General features: G+C 47.2%; 1 protein-coding gene across 5 annotated transcripts in view; it reads left to right on the top strand.

Annotated features, from left to right (window-relative positions):
- Positions 1-17,608, top strand: part of rfx6 (regulatory factor X, 6) — a 128,889-nt gene that overhangs the window by 91,285 nt on the left and 19,996 nt on the right. For 3 of the 5 annotated variants that reach the window (XM_072499409.1, XM_072499411.1, XM_072499408.1), the window contains one exon: positions 116-328. The exons of the other annotated variants lie outside the window; for them this stretch is intronic. In XM_072499409.1, the coding sequence (XP_072355510.1) occupies positions 116-328 (213 nt within the window). The remainder of the gene's footprint in view (positions 1-115; positions 329-17,608) is intronic. 5 annotated transcript variants of the gene reach the window in all.

The following is a 17,608-nucleotide window of genomic DNA, read 5'->3' as shown; positions in this document are numbered from 1 at the left end:
TGTTCTTGTGAGTGTCAGAACCAGGAAATTATCTGGGTGTCAGGTTTCCAACCCTGAAATGAAAATCCAATCCATGGCTCTAAATTTGTTCAATGTCTTTCTTTTTCAATTGCAGGATACTATAGTAACAATAACTATCCAGAGTCCCACAGGCTGGGATCCATGATTGACCAACACGTATCTGTTATTAGTAGTGTTAGCAGCATTCGTTCAGTAATTGATTACAATGACATCCATGATCCACTCAACATTCTGGATGACAGTGGACGGAAACAGGGGGGATCATTCTATGCAGATTCATCACCATTAGTTTGTCGAGCTCCTGTAGGTGAGTTGATGAAATACGGATCATACCTGAGACCATTTATATGTTTCTGTTCGCAACAACTATTTACAATGGCCTATGTATACATATCGGCCCACAAAACATTGTGACAACCCGAGTCCCCATGGCCCACGCAACAGGAAAATCTAATACTGATCACCAGCAGGGGCAGGACACATACTCGGGTCTCCTCCAGCCCAAATCAGCTCCTCGTTGGTCCTCTCTGTAAGGTGACTTGTCAAAATGTATATTTTTTAAATGACCTTTCTTCAGGGGCTCAGGCTGTTTACCTAAACTGGATTCCTCTTCCCAGACCCTTTCTGCCCAGGGTATTGTTCCACATGGATTTGTATAAAAATGATCTATTAACCAACCTTGTAAACACACACACATACACACATACACACACACATACACACACACACACACACCCATCCATTGATTCTGACTACATCTCCCGCTGCCTTGGGAAAGCGGGCAGCATAATCTTTTTTTAAATTTTAAGTACCCATATCATTTGTTTTCCAATTAAGGGGCAATTTAGTGTAGCCAATCCATCTTCACTGCACATCTTTGGTTTGGGGGAGGATGAGACCTATGCAAACACGGGGAGCATGTGCAAAGTTCACACGGACAGTGAGCCGGGGCCGGGATCGAATATGGGTCCGCGGGGCCGTGAGGCACGGTGCTGCTCCAAGCGGGCAGCATAATCAAAGACCCTCCCACCTGGGTTATTCTCTCTTCCAATCTCTTCTATCAGGCAGAAGATACAAAAGTCTGAGGAAATGCACTAACTGGTTCAAAAACTGCTTCTTTCCCGCCATTACCAAACTCTTGAATGACCCGCTTATGGACTGAACTGATCTCTCCTGGCATCTTCTGTACTGTGTAGCACTGCACCCAATGTCTATATCTAAGTATTTACATTGTGTATTATCTTGTCCTATGTTTTTCATGCATGGAACAATCTGACTGAACTGTACACAGAACAATATTTTTCACTGTACCTCAGTACACATGACAATAAATCTAAATCTAAACAGAGGTGGAGGCAGCCTGCTGCCTTTTGTGCCCTGTGGCCTTTGATGACCTTGGTGGGCAACCTCTGGAAAGCCTAGAGCCAAAATGCCCCGGCCGACTTACTGGCTGTTATATTTGTTGGATTTGGAGCCTCCATTATAGCTTCCATTTTCTTAGGTGCCTTGTGTAAACCCTTACTCTCGATTACGTGACCTAGATATCGTACTGATTGTTGAATGAAATCACACTTATCTTTCTTCACAGTGAAGGTGTTTCAATCTGGCTTCTAAGTTACACAAGTGTTCTGGTTCATTGATACCAGTAATTAGTATATCATCAAAGTAATGTTGTACCTCCTGTAAAACACTAAGGATCTGGTCCATGGATCGTTGAAATAAAGCAGGTGCTGACGTTATTTCAAAAGATAACCTATTATAACAGAAAAGGCTTTTATCTGTGATAATGGTGAGCAGGTGTTGAGATTCAACTCCAAAATTCATTTGCAGGTAAGCCTGTGATCGCCTGCTGAACTTCTGTTCTCCTGCTAGGAGGGCAAACAAATCTTCAATTAATGGTAGCGGGTATTGATCCACGCATAGAACGCATAGAATTGTTCCATCTTGCTTCATTACAGGCACATTGGGGATTGCCCAGTCACTGGTAATGACGGGTTCTAAGACTTCTGTATCCAGAAGTCTCTTCAGTTCAGATTCTACATTTGGACGTATAGCTAAGGGTACTGCTCTCGCCTTCAGACACTTCAGCTGGCTATTTTTCTTGATCCTTGAAGACCCTTGTACTCCTTTCATGGACTCCAGTGTGTCCTCGAATACACTGCAGTATTTTTCAAGGATGGTCTGTAAATATCTTTGAATGAACTAAGCTGTTCACAGCACCCCACTTTAATTTGATCTTTTCCAACCAAGAACAGCCAAATAGAACTGGAAAAACTCCTCAGACCACATGAAGTGGCAGCTCCATTGTTTGCCAACTTAACTCTACTTTGACTGTGATGCAGCCTCGTAGAGGCACAATTTCCTTAGTGCAGGCCCTCAGGATAATATGTGCTGGCTTCAATGGTAGGTGATTCAATTTCTGTTCACAGATGGTCTCAGGAATTAAGGAGACAGAAGCCCCCATATCGACCTCTATTTTTACAGGTTGTCCATTCAGTTTTCGAATTGCCCAGAAATGTTGCAATTCATCTTGTACAGATCGCACATTCAACTTCAGTTCCTCATCAGAACCATGTGCTGTATTTTCATTGTTGTTCTTCTTATTTTCTTTCACATTGTGAATTTTCTTTGTTGCAATTGTCTTATTTCTTCTTTGAGAAGTGTTCTGTGTTTTCCTTGAACCTTCTTCTCTGGAGAAACTGTTTTACTCCAGCAAGCTCTTGATGTGTGACCAATTCTGCCAGAATGTTTGCATTGACTATTCTTCCAGCAATCAGCCTGTGAATGGCCCCTTTTCGCACAGCGATGACTCGCCTGTTGCTGGGTAGACATTTTCTGGGCCATAGTCAGTTTATGGATCCTCGTGCCTACTCTGAGCTAAGAAGCCTCTTTAGCAATAAGCTCTATTGAAATGGCAATACCTTTTAAAAAAATTTATTTTTATAAATTTAGAGTATCCTAAAAAGTTTTTCCAATTCAGGACAATTTAGCGTGGCCAATCCACCTACCCTGCACATCTTTGGGTTGTGGGGGTAAAACCCACGCAAACAAATGGAGAATGTGCAAACTACACACAGATAGTGACCCAGAGCCGGGATCGAACCTGGGACCTCGGTGCCTTGGGGCAGCAGAGCTAACCACTGCGCCACCGTGCTGCCCCCAAAACAGCAATACCTATTGCTGTTTTTAAACTTAGATATTGTTCTGTTAATTACGTTCACTGAATGGTCTCATTACTCAACCCGCAAACCAAGTGATCTCCAATGGCATTATCAATCGAGCCACTAAATTCGCAAAGCTTTGCGAGGCACTTGAGGTCACCACAAACTGCACTATGTTTTCCCCCTCTAGCTGATTCCTTCGGTGAAATCAAAATCTCTCCTTGATAATTAATGGCTTTGGTGCATAATGGTATTCTAATATTTTACCCAATTCTTGATCAGATTTGTCACCAGAACAAGCGTCTGGGTAAGTTAAAAGTTTTGCTTCCAACTGTACTAAGAAAAGCAGGGACCTGAAAATCTTCTGAAATTTTATTGGCTAGGATATAATAGTGGAATCTCTCTCATAGTGATTTCCAATTTTCTGTGACTTCCTCAAATGGACCTATGGCACCTAAGTTTTCTGTTATTTTTCAGCGATATTTGAATGCTCTCTCAACTTCCCTTATATCAATGAGAATCCACTTCAGATACACTCTGCCTAAGACATGTCTAGAGAATGGCTGGAGCAAAACTGTCCTCATTATTTTGACATTAAAATTTATTAATATACTAGGCTAGTAAAAATCAACTGAGATTTGATCCTCCCCTTTTTTGTGAAAGGGAATTTGATAGTGTGCCAAATATGCATCACCAAATATACCCTATCACAGTACTTTTGTTTTGAAAGGAATCCTCACAGACTATACTTAATAGAACCTTCTCAGCGTGTGTAGTGATGTACTAACAACAAAATGTTTATATATATTTTGCCTTTAACTTAAAAAAATGTCTCAAGGCAATATCTGAAGCAGTTGAAGCTCCTTCATTGAATGTTTTCAAGATAAAGATAGATAGTTTTTTGGAGAATAAAGGAATAAAGGGTTATGGCGTTCGGGCGGGAAAGAGGAGCTGAGTCCACAAAAGACCAGCCATGATCTCATTGAATGGCAGAGCAGGCTCGAAGGGTCACATGGCCTACTCCTGCTCCTATTCTTATGTTCTAAGACACCTTTCCGAATAGGCAGTAAAAGCCAATTGGCAAGAATCCATTAACACTGATAATCCGCAGGGGCCATGGAGGTGTAGACCAAAAAGAGTTCTTATTCATTAACGATCATTGTTCTGGGCAACACTGGATCTGCTCTTCTGGAAATTATTTAAACATAGAGATTTTGAATTAAATCTGGTGCCATAATTTATTTTTTAGTGGTGCTTAAAATGGTGACAAACAAGCTTAATTTAATCTGAATGCAGCACATAAAACATTTCCTGGTTTCTGAAGTGAACATCCTGACATAAAAACTTTTGAGCAATAGCAAGTGTCGTGTTGGGTGTCCTGGTTCACAAACAAGCCAACAATGCTGGAAGTGGTGTAACGCTATTTTATTAACTGTTCAACTATGCTAACATACTGTAAACATGGGTATAAGCAATACCAGCTTAACTGTGGACCCTTTCCTATCACTAGCTATGGTGAGGCACTCAGCACATGGTGAATGTCTGTGATGCAGGCTGTGAGCTCTGTGCTCTGAGCTGGCTGCTGCTAGAATGAGCGGGAACTCTCCTGTCCCCTGTCTTTATAGTGCTTGTGCTCTCACTGGTGATTGGCTGCGGTATTATGTATGCTGGTTGGTCCTACTGCATGTCCATCAGTGTGTGTATGTGATTGCACCATAATGTACTGATGTATATTATGACATCCCCCTTTTTTACAAAAAACATGTGCCTATGTAAGAATAAATAACGTGTAATGAGTGTATCTGACCATGTGTGTGCAGTATTTACATAACTATGTACATGAGGCTAGTCTATATACACGGGAAGGTGCCTGGTGCAGAGAAAAGAAAAACAAGGTGTTACACCAACAACAAAACTAATAACGAATGCTCTAAACAAACTAGTGAAATGCTGAAACAGGATGAAAGAACAAAGCATTGAGTCCAACATTGTAAGGCTCATAAATCAAGTCTCTGAGGTGGGCGACAAACTCGGGTTAACCGCCTCAAGGGTGGGTCAGGAGCCACCGGCTGAGGATCGGGCCGGGCCACGGCCAAATGAGGAGGATGCAGAGTATCCGGGAGCTCTACAAAGTCCAGGTCGGGGACAACAGGAGGGCGTGGCACCGGTGGAGGATCGCGTAGCGAGCGTGGAACCAGACGAAGGGCACACCGGCGAATGGAGCCATCAGGCAGACGAACCAGGAATGAGCGGGGAGCTACCAGCCGAAGAACCACAGCAGTCGCAGACCAGCCACCCTCCGGAAGATGGATTCGGACGTTGTCACCTGGCGCCAGAGCAGGAAGATCAGTCGCTCGAGCATCATGCGCCGCCTTGTGCTGCGCGCGAGACTGTTGCATCCGCTGAAGGACCGGAGCGTGGCCGAGGTCTGGGACGTGAATGGACGGTACAGTAGTCCTGAGGGTGCGACCCATCAGCAGCTGGGCTGGTGACAGGCCCGTGGACAGTGGAGCCGAGCGATAGGCCAGCAAGGCGAGGCAGAAGTCGGATCCTGCATCAGCAGCCTTGCAGAGGAGCCTCTTTACGATGTGGACGCCCCTTTCTGCTTTGCCATGTTGTGCAGGCGTACAACCTCGCGATAGCTGGAAAAATAATCAACTATGAGAACATAGTCCCTGCCGAGCGCATGGAACAGGTCCACGCCTACCTTAGACCAAGGGGATGTGACCAACTCATGGGGTTGAAGGGTCTCCCGTGGTTGGGCCGGCTGGAACAGCTGACAGGTGGGGCAATTGAGCACAGTGTTGGCAATATCCTCATTTATGCCAGGCCAGTAGACAGCCTCTCAGGCCCTCTGTCGGCACCTCTCTACGCCGAGATGGCCCTCGTGCAGCTGCTCTAAAACCAGGTGATGCATGCTGTGTGGGATCACGATGCGGTCCAGCTTCAGGAGGAAGCCACCAACAACTGCCAGATCATCTTGAATATTATAGAACTGCGGGCATTGTCCCTTGAGCCATCCGGCAGTCATGTGGCGCATCACACGTCAGGGGGTCAGCCGCAGGGGGTCAGCCGCAGTCTCACAGCGAATGTGGGTTAGGCGTTCATCCATGGCCGGCAGATTGGCGGCCGTGAAGGCCACATGGGCGTCGACTTGGCAAACGAACCCCTCTGGGTCGGACGGAGTGGTGACTGCCCTGGACAGAGCGTCGGCTATGATCAGGTCCTTACCCAGTATGTACACGAGCTGGAAATCGTATCTCCGGAGCTTGAGCAGAATGCGTTGTAGGCGAGGGGTCATGTCATTGAGGTCTTTTTGGATGACGCCGACCAGCGGGCGATGGTCGGTCTCCACAGTGAACTGGGGAAGGCCATACACCTAGTCATGGAACTTGTCGACACCGGTCAACAGGCCTAGGCACTCCTTCTCAATTTGCGCATAGCGCTGCTCTGTGGGGGTCATGGCCCATGACGCATAGGCAACAGGGGCCCATGACGAGGCGTCATCTCGTTGCAGGAGCACCGCCCCTATGCCAGATTGGCTAGCGTCCGTTGATATTTTTGTCTCCCTTGCAGGATTGAAAAACGTCAATACCGGGGCGGTGGTCAGCTTGACCTTGAGCTCCTCCCATTCGCGCTGGTGGGCGGGAAGCCACTGGAAGTGCGTTGTCTTCCTAACTAGGTTGCGGAGAGCCGTGGTATGGGAAGCGAGGTTAGGGATGAACTTTCCTAGGAAGTTGACCATTCCTAAGAACCGGAGCACTGCCTTCTTATCCGCCAGCTTCTGCATGGCCGTGATGGCTGCCACCTTGTCCGCATGTGGCCGCACACCCAACCGGGAGATGTGGTCTCCTAAAAATTTGAGTTTGGTCTAGCCGAAAGAACATTTGGCTCTGTTGAGGCACAGGCCTTGGTCCCGTATTCGCTTAAAAACGCGTTGGAGGCGACTGATATGCTCCTGCGGGGTGGTGGACCAGATGATGATGTCGTCCACATAGACCCGCACACCCTCGATGCCCTCCATCATTTGCTCCATGTTGCGGTGGAACACTTCAGATGCTGATATGATTCCAAATGGCATTCTATTGTAGCAGTACCTGCCAAATGGGGTGTTGAAAGTACACAGCTTTCTGCTGGACTTGTCCAATTGAATCTGCCAGAAGCCCTTTGATGCATCCAGCTTGGTGACTATGTTGGCTCGAGCCATCTCGCACGCGATCTCCTCACGCTTGGGGATAGGGTAATGCTCCCGCATGATGTTACGATTTAAATCCTTCGGGTCGATACAGATCCGGAGCTCGCCGGAAGGCTCTTGACGCACACCATGGAACTGACCCAGTCGGTTGGTTCCGTCACTCTGGAAAGCACTCCTTGGTCCTGGAGGTCCTGCAGCTGCTGCTTGAGGCGGTCCTTGAGGGGTGCTGGGACTCTGCGAGGTGCATGAACCACAGGCGTGGCGTCCTGTTTGAGCAGGATTTTGTATGTGTAGGGAAGTGTGCCCATGCCTTCGAAGACATCTCGGTGTTGAGTGATGATGGCACTTAGTTGCGCCTTGAAGTCCGCATCTTGGAAGTCAGACGTGTCCTCTGGAGAGAGGGAACGTACGCGCTGCACGAGGTTGAGGAGCTTGCACGCCTGTGCGCCTAGCAGGGAGTCCTTTGAGGAGCCCACGATCTCGAAGGGTAGGGTGACTTTTCGCGAGTTGTGCATCACCTCGAGTTGGCATGACCCGGTGGCGGGGATGACGTTACCATTATAGTCGACCAGTTGGCAATTGGATGGAAGAATTGTTGGTTTGACCCCCAGGGTTTGAAATGCTGACCATGCGAGAATGGTTAAATCGTTGTGAGTTGGCAGGCTGGGCTGCTTGACAGCAGGCAGCATATGGCCAAGCCTGCCACAGCGTAGGCACTGTCGCGATTTTGCAGGGCATTGCCGCTTTAAGTGGGCGGAGCCACAGTTGCTGCACGTCGTGACATCAGTGCGCTCGTTGCACCACCGCGCATGCACAGTACGGTCTTGCGTGGTGCGGGCCTGCGCATCACGTTCCTCCACGTCACCGTCCCCTCGTTTGCCGCGTACAAGCGCGGGAGGCCTCGGAAAGCGTTCGAAATGGCCGCCCTCCTCCAGACTGCGGCCCGGGAGGTGTTCGATCGTTTGTACCCGTTCCGCCTCATGGAGCCCTTGCCGCGCCGTTTCAGCTGCCTGCGGAATGCTACCGGCTGGTGGCATTCTCATGCAGGACACAGGTCTCGATGGCAGTCGCTAGGGTTAGTTGCTTAACTTTAAGGAGCTGCTGATGCAGGGTGTCCGACATGACCCCAAAAACAATCTGGTCGCGTATCATGGAGTCGGAGGTGGGCCCGTAGCCGAAGGATTGCACGAGGATGCGGAGGTGTGTTAAATAGGATTGGAAAGGCTCGTCCTTACCCTGCAAGCGCTGCTGGAACAGGTACCTTTCGAAGCTTTTGTTGACTTCAACACTGAAGTGTGTGTCGAATTTGAGGAGCACCGTCTTGTACTTGGCCTTGTCCTCGTTGTCTGCGAATATCAGGGACTTAAAGATGTGGATGGCATGTTGCCCAGCCGTGGAGAGAAGAAGGGCTATCTTCCTGGTGTCCGATGCATTCTCCCTGTCCGTGGCCACGAGGAAGAGCTGGAAGCGCTGTCTAAATATCTTCCAATTTACCCCGCGATTGCCAGCGATGCGGAGCGGCGGCGGCGAGTTGATGTTCTCCATGCTGTAGGATGCCGGAATGCTGAGAAGTTGCAGGTAGGTCTCACAAGTGCTAGATTGCGGCCACTGCTTGTACCATGTTGTGTTGGGTGTTCTGGTTCACAAACAAGCCAACAATGCTGGAAGTGGTGTAACGCTATTTTATTAACTGTTCAACTATGTTAACATACTGTAAACGTGGGTATAAGCAATACCAGCTTAACTGTGGACCCTTTCCTATCACTAGCTATGGTGAGGCACTCAGCACATGGTGAATGTCTGTGATGCAGGCTGTGAGCTCTGTGCTCTGAGCTGGCTGCTGCTAGAATGAGCGGGAACTCTCCTGTCCCCTGTCTTTATAGTGTTTGTGCTCTCACTGGTGATTGGCTGCGGTGTTATGTATACTGGTTGGTCCTACTGCATGTCCATCAGTGTGTGTATGTGATTGCACCATAATGTGCTGATGTATATTATGACAGCAAGTAGACTTATTTTCGGTGTCTTCCACCTGACGAAGTAAAAGAAGAACTTGTGGGGTGGGGGGGTTGCTGCTCAGCAGTTGCCGAGCTAAATTCTACTTCCAAGTGTCAACAAGTTGCATTCATGTAATGCCTTTAACATACAAAAAGGCCAAAAGCTCATCGGAGGACTTCCAAAATTTGTTTCCATTAACAAGCTAATGACCAAATGAAGGTATGAGGAGTCAATTTACTCCCATCCGAATAATCTCCCTGGGTGATTAATAAAATTCACAGCTGATCCTTCAAGTGTTGATCCATGGTTTGGGAGAGGGAGAACTTGAAATCCCTATTTGGACAGACATGATGGTAAGTATTCCCTTTTAGCACACTTAAGATATGCTTTGATTTAATTTATTATTGTCATTTGTATTAGTATACAGTGAAAAGTATCGTTTCTTGCATGCTATAGAGACAACGCATACCGTACATAGGGAAGGAAGGAGAGACTGCAGAATATAACGTTACAGTTATAGCAAGGTGTAGAGAAAAGATCAACTTAATACGAGGTAGGTCCATTCAAAAGTCTGAAGGCAGCAGGGAAGAAGCTGTTCTTGAGTCGGCTGGTACGTGAGCTCAAACTTTGGTATCTTTTTCCTGACAGAAGAAGGTGGAAGAGAGTATGTCCGGGGTGCGTGGGGTCCTTAATTATGCTGGCTGCCTTTCTGAGGCAGCGGTAATTATAGATAGATTCAATGGATGGGAGGCTGGTTTGCGTGATGGACTGGGCTACATTCACGACCTTGTGTAGTTTCCTGCGGTCTTGGGCAGAGCAGGCTCCATACCAAGCTGTGATACAACCAGAAAGATTGCTTTCTATGGTGCATCTGTAGAAGTTGGTGAGAGTTGTTGCTGACGTGGCACATTTCCTTAGTCTTCTGATATGCACACAATATTTTGAGATTTGATTCAGTTTTAAGTACAGTTCAGCCAACATGACTATTTCAGAAAATGTGGCTAATAATGAGGCAAGTATATAATGGGAAGAATCCATTAATGCCGCCAAGACCACCAGACCTGTACAACTTGCATGTCTATAAATGTACCCTAACTTGATTAATTCACTCAGAAAATCATCAATAACCATGATTAAAATTCTCAAGATGTATTTGAACCTTTTGACTCAGCGGGCTATTGGACAACAAAATAAAAAATCAGACTGTAGCTCTAGCATTAAAACTACACTATTTGACCCTGGCCAATTAAAGTGATAGACTCTATAAGAGAAAGGTAAATTTATGTCTTTTAATGCTTGATAATGTAAATCAATAATTAGAGTGATAAGAACATAAGAACATAAGAACTAGAAGCAGGAATAGGCAATCTGGCCCCTCGAGCCTGCTCCGCCATTCAATGAGATCATGGCTGATCTTTTGTGGACTGAGCTCCACTTTCCGGCCCAAACACCATAACCCTTAATCCCTTTATTCTTCAAAAAACTATCTATCTTTATCTTAAAAACATTTAATGAAGGAGCCTCTACTGCTTCACTGGGCAAGGAATTCCATAGATTCATAACCCTTTGGGTGAAGAAGTTCCTACTAAACTCAGTCCGAAATCTACTTCCCCTTATTTACTATGCCCCCTAGTTCTGCTTTCACCTGCCAGTGGAAACAACATGCCCGCATCAATCCTATCTATTCCCTTCATAATTTTATATGTTTCTATAAGATCCCCCCTCATCCTTCTAAATTCCAACGAGTACAGTTCCAGTCTACTCAACCTCTCCTCGTAATCCAACCCCTTCAGCTCTGGGATTAACCTAGTGAATCTCCTCTGCACACCCTCCAGTGCCAGTACGTCCTTTCTCAAGTAACGAGACCAAAACTGAACACAGTACTCCAGGTGTGGCCTCACTAAAACCTTATACAATTGCAGCATAACCTCCCTAGTCTTAAACTCCTTTCCTCTAGCAATGAAGGACAAAATTCCATTTGCCTTCTTAATCACCTGTTGCACCTGTAAACCAACTTTTTGTGACTCATGCACTAGCACACCCAGGTCCCTCTGCACAGCAGCATATTTTAATATTTTATCATTTAAATAATAATCCCTTTTGCTGTTATTCCTACCAAAATGGATAACCTCACATTTGTCAACATTGTATTCCATCTGCCAGACGCAAGCCCATTCACTTAGCCTATCCAAATCTGTCTGCAGACTTCCAGTATCCTCTACACTTTTTGCTTTACCACTTATCTTAGTGTCGTCTGCAAAGTTGGACACATTGCCCTCGGTCCCCAACTCCAAATCATCTATGTAAATTGTGAACAGTTGTGGGCCCAACACTGATCCCTGAAGGACACCACTAGCTACTGATTGCCAACCAGAGAAACACCCATTAATCCCCACTCTTTGCTTTCTATTAATTAACCAATCCTCTATCCATGCTACTACTTTCCCCTTAATGCCATGCATCTTTATCTTATGCAGCAACCTTTTGTGTGGCACCTCGTCAAAGGCTTTCTGGAAATCCAGATATACCACATCCATTGGCTCCCCGTTATCTACCGCACTGGTAATGTCCTCAAAAAATTCCACTAAATTAGTTAGGCACGACCTGCCCTTTATGAACCCATGCTGCGTCTGCCCAATGGGACAATTTCCATCCAGATGCCTCGCTATTTCTTCCTTGATGATAGATTCCAGCATCTTCCCTACTACCGAAGTTAAGCTCACTGGCCTATGATTACCCGCTTTCTGCCTACCTCCTTTTTTAAACAGTGGTGTCACGTTTGCTAATTTCCAATCCGCCGGGACCACCCCAGAGTCTAGTGAATTTTGGTAAATTATCACTAGTGCATTTGCAATTTCCCTAGCCATCTCTTTTAGCACTCTGGGATGCATTCCATCAGGTCCAGGAGACTTGTCTACCTTTAGCCCCATTAGCTTGCCCATCACTACCTCCTTGGTGATAACAATCCTAAACGATGAACGAATAATTGATATCTGTTGCCAAAATCAATTCTTACTTGATGTGGATTCTTAGATGGGCTGAGCGGCCTCCTGTGCTTTTTTGAATGACCCATTGAAGCAGGACCCACCGCGGGATATTCGGCGGCCCAGCTTTGACTTTCTGAAGGACCAGACGATCCCGGCGGCAGGCACGGCCGGAGAATCCGTCTGATTGCTCTAAGACTTGTAAGAACAGCAGTATTTGTAGAAATGCAGAAAATGTTCAAATGTGACTATTTTGCTCAGCCACGACACTGCTTTTATGGATGTTCAATCTTTTATTCCTCCAGAAACATAACCATTTATTGAACTCCTCACAATATTCTATTTAACATCTTGCTATGGTGATTTATTTTAATATTCCCATGATCTTTGTGTTAAACAATTCTGTTTAAATTTGCTATTTAATCTAATTAATCTAAAAAAAGACCGACTCACCGCACAGGACCTTCAACCGACGTTATACACCAGATACATCAATGACATTGTTTTCCTTTGGACTCACGGCGAAGAATCACTGAAACGACTACACAATGACATCAATAAGTTCCATCCAACCATCAGACTCACCATGGACTACTCTCCAAAATCAGTTGCATTCTTGGACACAATCGTCTCCATCAAGGACGGTCACCTCAGCACTTCGCTTTACCGCAAGCCCACGGATAACCTCACGATGCTCCACTTCTCTAGCTTCCACCCTAAACACATTAAAGAAGCCACCCCCCATGGACAAGCTCTCCGTATACACAGGATCTGCTCAGACGAGGAGGAGCGTAACAGACATTTACAGACGTTGAAAGATGCCCTCGTACGAACGGGATATGGCGTTCGGCTCATCGATCGACAGTTCCAACGCACCACAGCAAAAAACCGCACCGACCTCCTCAGAAGACAAACATGGGACACAACCGACAGAATACCCTTCATCGTCCAGTACTTTCCCAGAGCGGAGAAACCACAACATCTTCTTCACAGCCTTCAACACGTCATCGATGAAGATGAACATCTTGCCAAGGTCATCCCCACACCCCCACTACTTGCCTTCAAACAACCACGCAACCTCAAACAAACCATTGTTTGCAGCAAACTATCCAGCCTTCAGAACAGTGACCACGGCACCCCACAACCCTGCCATGGCAATCTCTGAAAGACGTGCCACATCATCGACATGGATACCACCATTACACGTGAGAACACCACCCACCAGGTACGCGGTACATACTCGTGCGACTCGGCCAACGTTGTCTACCTCATACGCTGCAGGAAAGGATGTCCCGAAGCGTGGTACATTGGCGAGACCATGCAGACGCTGCGACAACGAATGAACGGACATCGCGCAACAATCACCAGGCAGGAATGTTCCCTTCCAGTCGGGCAACACTTCAGCAGTCAAGGACATTCAGCCTCTGATCTCCGGGTAAGCGTTCTCCAAGGCGGCCTACAGGACGCGCGACAACGCAGAATCGCCGAGCAGAAACTTCTCGCCAAGTTCCGCACACATGAGCGCGGCCTCAACCGGGACCTGGGATTCATGTCGCATTACATTCATCCCCCACCATCTGGCCTGCGAAATCCTACCAACTGTCCTGGCTTGACACAATTCACACCTCTTTAACCTGGGGTTACCCCATCTCTAGATCTGTAAAGATTTAATCACCTGCTGATGCTCGCATTCCAAGCATTGTCTGACATCTTTGAATTTGTTTATATGTATGTTTCTGGAGCATACCTCTTCATTCACCTGAGGAAGCAGCACTCCGAAAGCTAGTGATATCGAAACAACCCTGTTGGACTTTAACCTGGTGTTGTAAGACTTCTTACTGTGCTCACCCTAGTCCAACGCCGGCATCTCCACATCATGTCTTAAATGAGAGAGACCCCTTATTTTTAAACTGTATCCCCTAGTTTTTCGTCTCTTCCAAAAGGGGAAACATCCTCTCAGCATCCACCCTGTCAAGTCCCCAGGACCCTCTATGTTTCAATAAGACCACCTCTCATTCTTCTCACCGCCACTGAATATAGGCACAAGCTGTCCAACCTTTCCTCATAAGATAACCCTTCATCCCAGGAAGCAGTCAAGAGAATCTTCACTGAAGGTTCCTATCTTAAATAATGGAACTAAAACTGTACAAAGTACTCCAGATGTAGTTTCCCCAACACCCTGTTCATAGCTGTAGCAAAACGTCTCTACTTTTATATTCTATTCCCCTTGCAATAAACAGCATTCAATTTGTCTTTCTTATCATTTGCTGTACCTGCACACCATCTTTTAGGGATTGATATACCAGGACACCAGATACCTCTCTACCTCAGACTTCTGCAATCTCTCTCCATTTAAATAATATGCTGCTTTCCAATTCTTCCTGCCAAAGTGGACAAGTTCCCTTTTTTCCACATTATACATCTGCCAAATTTCTGTCCACTCGCTTAACTTATCAAAACCCCTTTATAGATTTTGGGGGCGACTTTGAGCCCACGTTAGCCATCAGCAAGAATGGCGAAGTAGGTGTAAGCAGGCATGAATCAGGAAATGCGATTCTCGCCGGCAAGATCGCATTTCCTGATTTTCCACGCCCCTCGTTGGTGATGTAACGAGATTCCCGCCATGTCATCCTCCCCGTGTGTGCGTGGGTTTCCTCCGGGTGCTCCGGTTTCCTCCCACAGACCAAAGATGTGCAGGTTAGGTGGATTGACCATGATAAATTGCCCTTAGTGTTGGGTGGGGTTACTGGGTTATGGGGATAGGATGGAGGTGTTGACTCGGTGCAGACTCGATGGGCCGAATGGCCTCCTTCTGCACTGTAAATTCTATGAATTCTATGATGTAAGGTCGGGAACCTCATTTATACATCAATATATCATTGACGAGCCCACGCGCCGGGACTTGCCCCCTCACTGAATATTCATCGGTCATCGACGTGGCGATTTACAACTGGATGGGGTCCCTTGAGATGCCAGGCTGCTTGGGCAGAGTGGGGGAGAGTCTGACAAGGGGTGGTCCCCAGCTTCATGAGGGCAGAAGACCCTCACACGGGGGGAGGACGAGTCTGCCAGAATGAACATCCACACTCAGGCAGCACTTTGTAGCCTGAGGGCATGAGCTGTCTGGAAGTGCAAGGTCACTGGTTAGTGAGACCAGGCTATCAGTGATTAGTGTATGGGTGTCTGGCTGTACAAGTTGGAAGGCTTTTTTAATCCAAGGCAGTTGAGAGCTGGAGGACTGAGAGTGTCCCCTCAGGATAAAGCTGACTGTAAAATGCAGCCCTTCCATGCATCAGGTATGCCTCGCCTGCCACAAGGGGAAGCCAGTTGCCCAATCAGTTCGCTGAACCTTCTTTGATGAGTCAATTGTGCCAGTTGAATTAGCATTGCAACGAATGAGTGTGCCAATGATTGGGTCCAATTGTTAACCTTTTGGAAGCTTAGCCCCCAAGAAGTGAACTCCAAGGCTAATACTCACGTTTCCATAACACACAGATGACTCAGATGTGGCACCCAATGGAAGGCATTAAGATAAATGCACTCATCAGTCACCCCGTTCAGGACATGATGGGTGGCAGCAGTGTATTCAGCCATGAGGTTAGAGCACAAGTTCTTTAAATGACTCAACTATCCTCACTCCTCACCCTTGGAGTAGTAACATGGCCCGTGGAGTTTTGCAAGAGTTGACGCGCTTTATTTAGCTGGAGTTGAGAGGGGCAACTGTGGTGAAGAAGTTATTGTGTGACGGGGAGAGAGTGAGGAGCATTGGCAAGGCGTCTTCATCAGGGGATGCAACTGGGAAGATGTCGCACATCCTCAGAAGGCTGAGGGTCAGGGCATTGTCAAGACTCCTCAACATTCACTATGATGTTCTCTGTCTTTCAGTTTTTAATTTGAGAGAATCATGGAGCCAGTTGAGCTGGCAATTCTTTTGATCACTGTCTAACAGCAGTACACTACCAGGAATAGCACCCTGCAGAGGAAGGTGAGCTGGGCCCACTGATCTTCCGGGAGCAGGACCACAGAAGACAGAGCTTCGGAGGAGACACTACCAACCACAGTTCCATTGTAGAACCTACTTCCAGATGTCAGAGATCCAGTGCGAATAAGACTGTGTCTGTCCCTGAAAGGCGGTGGACCACCTGTGCCAGGTGATGCAAGAGTTGACACCATATGGACTGGGAGGTCACCCATTGCCTGTAGCCTTAAAAGCCACTGTTGCTCTGAATTTCTATGCCAGCGGCTTGCTTCAGGGCTTCACGCCCTGGTGATCTGTGCAGCATCTGCCAGTCTGCCACACACAAGTGAGTAAGGGAGGAGCACTTTTTGCGAGACCCCACATGTGATTTTCCCACGTAGCATGCATACCCCAGGTGCAGAGTGTCATTGGCTGTACCCACATGGCTCTGCGCTCCCCATGGCAGCATGAGGTACTGTTTGTGAACCGCAAGTGATATCACCCCCTCAATGTCCAGATTGTCTGTGACCACGTGATTCACATTATGAAGGTATGTGCCCATTTCCCGAAAAGCATTTATGATAGTTACATGTTGGGGCGCTCCGTGATCCCAGCCATTTTTGAGTGAGAGCAGTGGCTGGAGGGGTGGCTTCTCGGGGACAAAGGTTACTCACTCAGGATGTGGCTGATGTCGCCAGTGCAGAGGCCACAATCACCCACCAAGACTTGCTACAATGAGGCTCACATGACAATGCATACATTGGTCGAGCAGACGATTGGACTGCTCGAGATGCGATTCCAGTGCCTGGATGGATGAGGAGAGCCCTCCAATACAGCCATCAGAGGGTATCCAGCATCATGATGGTCTGCTGCGCTCTGCACAACCTGGCATTGCAGCGGGAAGAGCAGCTGGACCTGGAGGAGATGGAGGAGGATGTCAAGGAGGGCAACAAAGATCAACCCACTGAATGAGGACCTCGTAGGATGGCTGGCCCACATGGGACGAAGGGCTAGAGATGCCCTCAAAGCCTCACAGTTTGGGGATGAGCAGGATTAGGGTGTGAAGACCTCTCCCACCATGGGGTCTGACATTCGTTCACTGCTTTGGGGCCTGCAGGAGGTCATCATGTAGTAGAATGGTGATGACTTGCAGTGAGGACAGCATGATGCTCCTCTTATTCTAGCTAAATATCTGACTTCCTGCCTGAGAGAGAGCTGAGTGCGACCTGTCACTGAACTGGGTGATCTAGGGGCCGAGAGAGGCTGAATGACACATCTCAGCTGCTGCTGCCTT

The sequence above is a fragment of the Scyliorhinus torazame genome, chromosome 4, assembly GCF_047496885.1.
Source record: "Scyliorhinus torazame isolate Kashiwa2021f chromosome 4, sScyTor2.1, whole genome shotgun sequence".
Taxonomy (NCBI): Eukaryota; Metazoa; Chordata; class Chondrichthyes; order Carcharhiniformes; family Scyliorhinidae; genus Scyliorhinus; species Scyliorhinus torazame.
The sequence above is the reverse complement of the archived record's forward strand: the minus strand, read 5'-3'. Positions and strand labels throughout refer to the sequence as shown.